A 10,694-nucleotide genomic window follows, 5' to 3' on the forward strand; every position below is an offset into this window, starting at 1 on the left:
TCACGTGAGTACTCAACGGATGACATGCGGATGGTCTGACGTGTCATGTCGGCATTGGTCACCTTGAACAGTCGCTCTGCAGGATCTCCGTGACGTGCTCGAGGTGGCAGAGCAATTACTCACAAAATGCCATCACTTGTTGCCTCGAGCATTGCAAACGATTAGAATCTTCGGGGAGCTCAAATGATTCCTATAATTCGGAATCTCCTAGCTCCTTAGTAGGCTGCCCGTAGGGTGGCAATAAGTCGCCCGTAGGATGATAATAGGCCGACCGAGTGGTTGTTGACGGAGTGTAGAGTGGTTGATGCGGACCGACCGAGTGGTTGTCGACGGAGTGTAGAGTGGTGGATGCGGACCGACCGAGTGGTTGTCGACGGAGTGTAGAGTGGTGGATGCGGACCGACCGAGTGGATGTCGACGGAATGTAGAGTGGTCGATGCGGACCGACCGAGTGGTTGTCAAGTAGGGTGGCAAAGTGCGCGCGTAGTCCAATTGCGTATTTACCCATCACTAGCAAACCGACGTCGTATGATTATTTAAAAAAAAATCTGTTTACAAGAGCTGTACGCCATTTTGTTAGGGTTTTATTCTCTTCGTTTGTTCTTCTGTCTTCTCCATCCGCGACAACCCATCCGCCCCAGCCACAGCAGCTGTTGTCGCCGTTCGCAACCGCCCTTCATCGCCGCCGTCTGCAACCGCCCTTCATCGCTGCCGTTCGCAACCGCCATTCGTCGCCGCTGTCCGCAGCCACTGCCATCCACGAGCCACAGCCGATGTCTCTGGCATCCGCACCAACCACATCCGCGACCCCAGTTAGCACCGCCTCAACCGATGCCAGCCGCTACCAGCCACCGCCGCTAGTCACCGTCGCCACCATCCCTTCATTGTGAGTTTTGATTTACTTTTTAGATTTTGATACTTAGCTTAATACAAAGGGACAGGGTCCTGAAAATGGAAGCATAGATTTTACCTGAAAGGTAATATCAGACATTCATTCTTGAATCTGTGAATTTGTAACTGCTATAAGAACAGAGAAAGTTTCTGCCAAACATAGCACCATTTTTATCAGGAAATGCTATTTGTTTGTTTGTTATTACTCCTTATTATATATATACAAAGGTATTGCAAGTAACTATTCAGATGGTTTGAATGCAGAAAGATCAGTATCACCCAGTTTCAAACTTTTGTTATTTTTGACAGTTCTGCCTTTCAAACTTTTGTTTATTATTTTTTTTCAATCTCATACTTGGAGCTGTTCATTAATTCATTTAGGTAAAATTGATCTCCATTTACTTGTTTGCTCTAATTGATGTGACTTAGATTTCTTTTATTCCTGTTCCAGTCACACATATTGGAGATTCGTAACATACCTGAAGCTTTGCCATACTTTGTCACCCCTAAAGCCATTGATGAAAATTCTTCACTTTTGCAACACAATTGTCACACTGGGCTGCTTGTTCAATCACAATGATTTTAGGTTTCCTTGCAACACAATAAGGGTCATCCTCGTGTGATGGCTTATGTTCTAAGGTTGTTGGAATCGTATCCTCCTGATTTGGTGACCTTCTTCATGCCTCAACTGGTGCAGGCTTTAAGATATGATGATGAGGTGTGTTATTATCCTTGTGTTTAGACATTTGGATTTAAGTAAAAATAGTTCTGATGCATTTTCTGCATGATGGGTAATTGTTGTGCTGAGGTTAGTGCAAGGATACCTACTCAGAGCCACCCAACAGAGTGATGTATTTGCTCATATTCTGATATGGCATTTACAGGTGCAAGAAACTTTACTTTGTTTATTGATTTCTTTGAATGCTACTGCCCTTAGTAGTGTTGGATATGCAGTTGCTAGCCTGTTGCTTCAACCAAAGGATAGACATAACGAGAACCTTCTATTTTACAGGTATGGACCAACTTATTTACTAAAATTGCTTCTTAACTATCCATCCTATTTTTATTTTATATATATGTTGGAATTTGGAAATTCATTCTTCTTTAGGATTCTAGAGTTTAAAAGATGCAGATTTGAGCATTTATAAGAGTTAATCATCACTTAATTGAACGTTATATAATGTGTTCCATGATGCTTTCTTATACATGAATATGTGTTCAGGTGGTTCGCCAAGATAGTGTTGAGCAGCCTTTACTACTAGGTCTATTGTTGTGACACCCCAACTTTTCACAAGTCGAGATGGCTAAACTTTAGCGTAAAAGCTGTCTATCTCAACTATCAAACATACATAGCGGAAGCGATTAAAACCTAAAGGGGTATCATGCCACATCTAGGTAAGAAAAACACGGCCTAGATGCACAGGCTAACCAAAAACTGAACCAATTGTATAGATATAAACCTCAAGTAACGTCAAAACATCGAAAGCTAAACAAGAGTACATATAGTCTCATATTGGCACACAGGCCCAAAACATATAAGTCTAAAACAACAAAACTATGTCTAAGCTGCCCAAATAGATAAGCTCTAGCGCGCTCTCGCTTAGACTTATGGCATTCCTGGAAAACATACAAGAAACCATTAGCAAAAGACTGCTAAGCAACCACCACTCACACCCGTAAGGAAGTATAGATATATAATAAGTTGTAAATAGGTTTACACACCCATATAGAATATAAACACCAACGAACTGTTCAATACTTGAAATCGGATACTCAACAATAACATGCTGAATAAAGGATAAACCAAGACTTCTCAACAATACCAATATTCAAATGGATTTCACAAGATAGCAAGATATCAACAGAGTCAAGAATTCAATAGAATACTCATAAGAAACGATTAACAAGAATATATCCAAGAATAACTAACAACAACGAGGTACGAGATAACTCAAGAATCAAGTAAAGAGACCAAATAGACCTCAACCTAAGGATAAGTACTAACCCTTACCCTCCAACCAACACCAATCCTCATACCAAACATCAAACCAAACTCAGTTCACGGAGGTAAATAATACCCGAATCATAAAGGCAAATGGTGCCCAAATACGCGAAGGCAAATCGTGCCCGAATACATAGAGGCAAATATTCCTCAACTACCAAAGTGGCAAATAGCGCTGATATACACAAATGGAAAATAATGCTCATATACACAAATAGCAAATAGTGCCCATATACACAAATGGCAAGTAAAGCCTCAAGAATACACAAGGATACTCAAAGATTTACCATCCATATCCAACCTCAACCTCAGTCCAAAAACAACCACTCATAGTGTTCATCTCAGATATGAACACAACCCAACTCCCAGACAATATAATCAAGGATTCAACAAAGCAAGAGATTCAAAAGATGGACCAAGAGATATGTATAAATACTCCAAAGACATGGTAAAATACCCAACAAAATACTCCAACAAGATTCAGAACAAAAGGGGAAACAACCAAACAAACAGGTCACAGAATAGCTCACTGGAACAAGCTCCTAGCAGAACTAACGGAACAACCCAGCGTAACACTGCCCTCCGCCGCACCCCTCCGCAAGGAGAAAGCTGAACACCTCGGCGGACCACCTTCTTCCGCCAACCCTCACCGTGAGCCACTTACGAAAGACTCCAGCGGGACACATTATACCGCTGGGGTACTCCGCAAGGCAAACCCAAACCTCAGATCATAGACTCAGACAGAATACGCAAATGTTCAGATCAGAATACAAAATAGGATCAGATTACTCAGATTATAACTCCCAGAAGCCAAATAAACAAGGAATCCATGCCAATAAACATCCATAAACATCAATACACAAAGGATCAAGAACACAAGTTCATAATCCATCAAAGATGACTTCACAGACAACAACAAATAGGCTAAGCAGCAAAGAAATCATCAGGATTCCAACACACCAAATAATATCATAGATTGAGAGTGTAAAAATAGGTTTTAGTGGACATGATGGTTACCTCTTGAAGCACACTCCACCCAAGGACTCTCAAACTTCTTCACAAAGTTTCACCTCTACCTTGATCATCTTTTCCCAAAAGATCCCCAAAAGAACAACATAAGAACTTGTATAAAGATTATGAAAACTACATGATGCAAGGCATACTCTTAGAGAAAGATTATGAAAACTACATGATGCAAGGCATACTCTTAGAGAAAGATTATGAAAACTACATGATGCAAGGCATACTCTTAGAGATAGATTATGAAAACTACATGATGCAAGGCATACTCTTAGAGATAGATACTTACAACTACATGATGCAAGGCATACTCTTAGAGATAGATACTTACCCAAACATGATGCAAGGCATACTCTTAGAGATAGATACTTACCCAATCCCCAACAATCCTAAAAGAGCAATCTTGACTTGAATATTGAAGGTGAAATGGAGACCAATCTTTGAAGGAGAAGAAGATGAAAATGGCGTGAATGAGTAGGGAAAAGAGAGAGAGTGTGTGGAAATCTCTAGAAAATGCTAAGTCTTGAATATATATATATATCACAATACATATATACATATATGTATATGTTAGGGTGGAAGATTTAATAAGGAATGGGCTTAACTCTTTATATGTAACAATTCTATGTACAATAATAATTATTGGGCCAAATGATTAATCTCTTAAATAGATAAATACATAGAATAAGGAGAAAGCCCATAATATTAGGAATTAAATGTCTTAGAGACAATATATATATACTATCATAAGGAAATTGGGCCATTATAAAAATATATTCTTACTTATAAGAATTGTAAGAATCCAAATTAGAATAAATCCCTTACAAGAATTAAATCAAGGATTGGGCTTGTGAGTAGAATAATAAATTTCGGGTTCAAGAAGTATATATATGTATATATATATATATGAAATTAGAAAGACTAGCCCAATTAAATCAAATAAATCGCCCGGTGGAAATAATTACCAGTCTCAAGGCTGGAACGAATTTACGGAGTGTTACACTCTACCCCCCTTAAAAGGAGCTTCGCCCCCGAAGCTCATAGCTCACGGGAATTTGAAACGGAACGGTTCAAGGAAACAAGGAATCGACCGAAGGTTAAAGAAAAAGGATTGCTCAACCAACTTAAGAACATACTACACCACTAACTCTTAACCTCCTAACTTACCCAACCCATGTACAGCATGCAAGAACTAAACTAACTACTCCCCCTAGGTCAAAAGGGTTTCTAATACGAAGCTATCATGAGCATGAAAAACTCCCAACTAACCTGGGTGGCCTCCCTGTGATGAACTGCCTGGACCATGAAAAGGATAAGGGTGTAGATACTCGGGTGGGACCTCAATGCCTAGCTTGGCCTCGATGAAACCCAGGCGCTGAAAACCGCGGTCCACCCTCAAGTCTAGCGATGTGAACCTAGCTTCCACCATCCGATGCATCTCCTGCAGCTGTAGAAGTACAGGGTCAACTGGCGGTGCTGAAGCCAAAGGGTCATGCTACTCCTTCCTCCGATGCTCTCGGTCAATCTCATCCTCAGCCTCCTCCCCTTCTTAGACTCTTCCTCAGACTCGGCGTTCTCCTCATCGTCATCCGCTTGTCCGACCTGTTGAGGCGCGATCAAACCTCTCAACCTCTTGTGGGGAATGTGGAAGCGCTCTATAAGCTCCCTGCTCTCATCCGTTGACATCTTGCTCAACTCGTGAGCCGTGACATACTCATTCCCTTCCACTTGAAACAACCCACTGTACTGTAGACTTGGCGCATTGAAAGTGCCATGAACCGGCTGCCTAGCTAATTCCCCAGTCACATTTACCCTCTTTTTCTGAAAGATCCAACTTAGAACCATCCCATAGGGTCGATTGCGACGCTTAGCCGTCTTGCAGAACTCCATATGAGAGATCATCAAACTGGGTAGGTCAAACTTAACCCGGTGCTTCAGAAAATATGCAAAGGTACACTCCATCCCTGCTACCTCCTTACTGTTGTTCCTGTTTGGTAACAAGCTCTCTCCTATTAGCAAGGTCAAAATCCTTTGCTCGCCAGTCAGATCGTGCTTAATAGGTCTGGCATCCAATGTGATGCCCTCATCTCGCCCCATCATATACCGCAAATAGTCTCGGAAACCCACCTCCTGCGTCTCAATCCACTGGTGACGCTCATACTGGCTCACACCTCCTAACGGCAAACTGAGTAACCTAGCAAGCCTAGGAGGGTCAAAGGTAATCTTTACGCCCTTCACTATCGAAGTGAGAACAGGCACTTGGTTGACTTTCTTGAGCTTCATATTCTGATAAAACTGATGGACCAAGTTGGGATAAACTACGTTCTCAATCCGCAGGAATTGTTCCAACAAGCCTTGAAAATTTAGCATGTTCACGAGTTCAGGCGAGAAATGTAATGGGTCAAGAGCCTTACCATCGATAATGGAATATTTAATATTGCTCTGACCTTCACCCTCTCCGGCCTGGCTCCTTCTCGGCATGCTGCAGCTGTTGTCTTCTAATCCACCTGCTGCAGTAGGAACGAACCGGAAACAGAGAAGAGATGCACTGGCGTGTGTTGTCAGCTATGGACGAAGATAGTCTGATCCGTTGACGGAGCAGATCCACGGAGAACACTAGACTGTTTGCTGCTACGGGGGAGAAGGGCGGAACAAAAGGGGCCGATTGATCAAGAGATAGGGTTTTAATCTCAAGCGAGAGTGAGAAATGACGCATGTACCCTCTGACCTTGCGGAACTCTTCGACGGAAGCTCTCACACCGCGGGTTCGCTACGCTCCTCCTAATGGAGTTGCTTCACGGAAGACCTTGGTCCGTTGCTTTCTTCCGCATGCACACACGGATCACTCCCACGGAGTGCCATGCTCCGTTCCCTTCGTCCGTAAGGACCCACTCACTCGGAATAAGATAAAAACGCGATCTTGCGGCTTAGAACTAACGAGCTAGCACAGTTGGATGGTTCGGTCCCTTTGCCACTAATCCTCGCATGTGGGTTCGAGTCTCAGCATGAACATCTTCACGAACTTCTCGATCGCATCCCACGAGATGGAATCTTTGAACTTACTACCTAAACGTTCCCTAGCTAACGAAAGATCGCCTAAGGGTCGCCTTTGAACTTACTACCTAAACGTTCCCTAGCTAACGAAAGATCGCTTAAAGGTCTAACTATCTACATGCACCTTAAAGACAAAGGTCCTAAAGCAACTATATGCCAAGTAATTAGATATTAGGGACGAAGATCTTCTTCTGCTGTGGCCCAGCTTGCTGCCCTCGACCTCCACCTGGCTTGCTCCCACCACTACCCTCGGGCTCCTTGGAAGATTGGGTCGCCATCGGGGCTCCCGGGGTCACACTCGGTCTGGACTGGGATGATCCTCCCTTCCAGGAGGTGCACTCATAAGCTCATCCCTTCCAGGAGGTGCACTCATAAGCTCTGTGCCCTCGCTGACCGCAACTAAAACACTCAACCAAAAACCCTTCACAGTTCTTCCCTGGGTGGTCTTTCCCACACCTCCTACAGTAGAAGTGCCGCTCTCGGATTCCATCACCCCTCGGTCCTTGCCCCAGGCCAGGGCGGGAAGCACCTCCACGGCTAGCACCACCTTTCAGAAAACTTGGCTCCTTGGAAGATTGGGTCGCCATCGGGGCTCCCGGGGTCACACTCGGTCTGGACTGGGATGATCCTCCCTTCCAGGAGGTGCACTCATAAGCTCATCCCTTCCAGGAGGTGCACTCATAAGCTCTGTGCCCTCGCTGACCGCAACTAAAACACTCAACCAAAAACCCTTCACAGTTCTTCCCTGGGTGGTCTTTCCCACACCTCCTACAGTAGAAGTGCCGCTCTCGGATTCCATCACCCCTCGGTCCTTGCCCCAGGCCAGGGCGGGAAGCACCTCCACGGCTAGCACCACCTTTCAGAAAACTTCCTCCTGAACCGGAGCCTCCAGGTCTAGGCCTCGTGGGGTCGGATGTACCACCCTCTCTCGGCCTCTTAGAGCGGTCTTGTGCTCCTCGTCGGATGGTTAGCACGCGGTAGTGATCAACTGCACTATTGTAGGCCTCACTCAGTGTCTAGAACTTGAACACAACCAGCGCCATACGAGTGTCCAAATTCAGCCCAGCTACAAATCTATCGATCTTGCTCTCCTCTGTGGGGGCCAACGTCGGAGCAAAGAGAGCCAACTCCAAGAAGCGCTTGTGGTACTCCTGCACAATCCGCGATCCCTGCTTGAGGTGAAGGAATTCTTCCTGCATAGCAGCCTTCACATGCGCGGGATAAAAACGGGCGCGCATCTTGTCCTTAAAGGATTCCCAACCGAAGCCTGGCTCCTGTCTCATTGCCGGCCCTTCATGGATCCACCAAAGATCAGCCTCCTCCTGCAGATAAAAGCTAGCCATCTCCGCTTGCCTGCCCGGTGGGCATTCCACCACTTCCAGGATCTTATCGAAGGCCCTTATCCACTCTTCGAGGACCACGGGATCCTCCTGCCCGGCAAAGAAGGGTGGATGCTACCCCGCCACCCTCCTAACGAGGTCCGGCTGCCCGCGTTGGTTGTTCTGAACCATCGTGTTACCCAGAAGCTGTGTGATCTGCGTCAGCTGTTGCAGATTTTGCATCAACTGCTCACCATAGGGCACGTCCTGGAAGTCCTCATGTCGACGAGGTGGCACCATGATCACTAACGAGAGAGAGATAACTACGGAAAGACGGGTAGCACTGCGGTCGGCCTTCCCAAACGTACAAGAAGGAAGTGAGAACAAGCTCACAACAACATGCAAACAAAGCAAACAACAACACAACAAGTTATGAACAACTAAAATGAGTCCTCACCACGCATCCTAGAATTCACACATCCTAGGATTCTCAAAACATCTTAATTTCTACTGATCAAGTCCTAGAGTCTCAGATTTCAAACCCTAGGATCCCTACTTAGACCTCAACACAGGCTTTGATACCAACTGTGACACCCCAACTTTTCACAAGTCGAGATGGCAAAACTTTAACGTAAAAGCTGCCTATCTCAACTATCAAACATACATAGCGGAAGCGATTAAAACCTAAAGGGGTATCATGCCACATCTAGGTAAAAAAAGCACGGCCTAGATGCGCAGGCTAACCAAAAACTGAACCAACTGTATAGATATAAACCTCAAGTAACGTCAAAACATCGAAAGCTAAACAAGAGTACATATAGTCTCATATTGGCACACAGGCCCAAAACATAAGTCTAAAACAACAAAACTATGTCTAAGCTGCCCAAATAGATAAGCTCTAGCGCGCTCTCGCTTCGACTTATGGCATTCCTGGAAAACATACAAGAAACCATTAGCAAAAGACTGCTAAGCAACCACTACTCACACCCGCAAGGAAGTATAGATATATAATAAGTTGTAAATAGGTTTACACACCCATATAGAATATAAACACCAACGAACTGTTCAATACTTGAAATCGGATACTCAACAATAACATGCTGAATAAAGGATAAACCAAGACTTCTCAACAATACCAATATTCAATTGGATTTCACAAGATAGCAAGATATCAACAGAGTCAAGAATTCAATAGAATACTCATAAGAAACGATCAACAAGAATATATCCAAGAATAACTAACAACAACGAGGTACGAGATAACTCAAGAATCAAGTAAAGAGACCAAATAGACCTCAACCTAAGGATAAGTACTAACCCTTACCCTCCAACCAACACCAATCCTCATACCAAACATCAAACCAAACTCAGTTCACGGAGGTAAATAATACCCGAATCATAAAGGCAAATGGTGCCCAAATACGCGAAGGCAAATCGTGCCCGAATACATAGAGGCAAATATTCCTCAGCTACCAAAGTGGCAAATAGCGCCGATATACACAAATAGAAAATAATGCTCATATACACAAATGGCAAATAGTGCCCATATACACAAATGGCAAGTAAAGCCTCTAGAATACACAAGGATACTCAAAGATTCACCATCTATATCCAACCTCAACCTCAGTCCAAAAACAACCACTCATAGTGTTCATCTCAGATATGAACACAACCCAACTCCTAGATAATATAATCAAGAATTCAACAAAGCAAGAGATTCAAAAGATGGACCAAGAGATATGAATAAATACTCCAAAGGCATGGTAAAATACCCAACAAAATACTCCAACAAGATTCAGAACAAAAGGGGAAACAACCAAACAAACAGGTCACAGAATAGCTCACTGGAACAAGCTCCCAGCAGAACTAACGGAACAGCCCAGCGAAACACTGCCCTCCGCCGCACCCCTCCGCAAGGAAAAGGCGGAACACCTCGGCGGACCACCTTCCTCCGCCAACCCTCACTGTGAGCCACTTACGGAAGACTCCAGCGGGACACATTATACCGCTGGGGTACTCCGCAAGGGCAAACCCAAACCTCAGATCATAGACTCAGACATAATACGCAAATGTTCAGATCAGAATACAAAATAGGATTAGATTACTCAGATTATAACTCCCAGAAGCCAAATAAACAAGGAATCCATGCCAATAAACATCTATAAACATCAATACACAAAGGATCAAGAACACAAGTTCATAATCCATCAAAGATGACTTCACAGACAACAACAAATAGGCTAAGCAGCAAAGAAATCATCAGGATTCCAACACACCAAATAATATCATAGATTGAGAGTGTAAAAATAGGTTTTAGTGGACATGATGGTTACCTCTTGAAGCACACTCCACCCAAGGACTCTCAAACTTCTTCACAAAGCTTCACCTCCACCTTGATCATCTTTTCC

At 43.9% G+C, this 10,694-nt stretch overlaps 1 protein-coding gene across 2 annotated transcripts in view; it reads left to right on the top strand.

The window, feature by feature from the left end:
- Positions 1-834: 834 nt before the first annotated feature.
- Positions 835-10,694, top strand: part of LOC115996414 (phosphatidylinositol 4-kinase alpha 1-like) — a 16,142-nt gene continuing 6,282 nt past the window's right edge. The window contains exons 1-3 of one of the 2 annotated variants that reach the window (XR_004093615.1): positions 835-886; positions 1,343-1,609; positions 1,705-1,903. Coding sequence is in view for 1 of the 2 variants with exons in the window: in XM_031235617.1 (XP_031091477.1) it covers positions 1,514-1,609; positions 1,776-1,903 (224 nt within the window). In the remaining variant the exon portion in view is untranslated. The remainder of the gene's footprint in view (positions 887-1,342; positions 1,610-1,704; positions 1,904-10,694) is intronic. The other variant, XM_031235617.1, reaches the window with a different exon arrangement.

Source organism: Ipomoea triloba, chromosome 11 (genome assembly GCF_003576645.1).
Source record: "Ipomoea triloba cultivar NCNSP0323 chromosome 11, ASM357664v1".
In the NCBI taxonomy this organism is placed as follows: domain Eukaryota; kingdom Viridiplantae; phylum Streptophyta; class Magnoliopsida; order Solanales; family Convolvulaceae; genus Ipomoea; species Ipomoea triloba.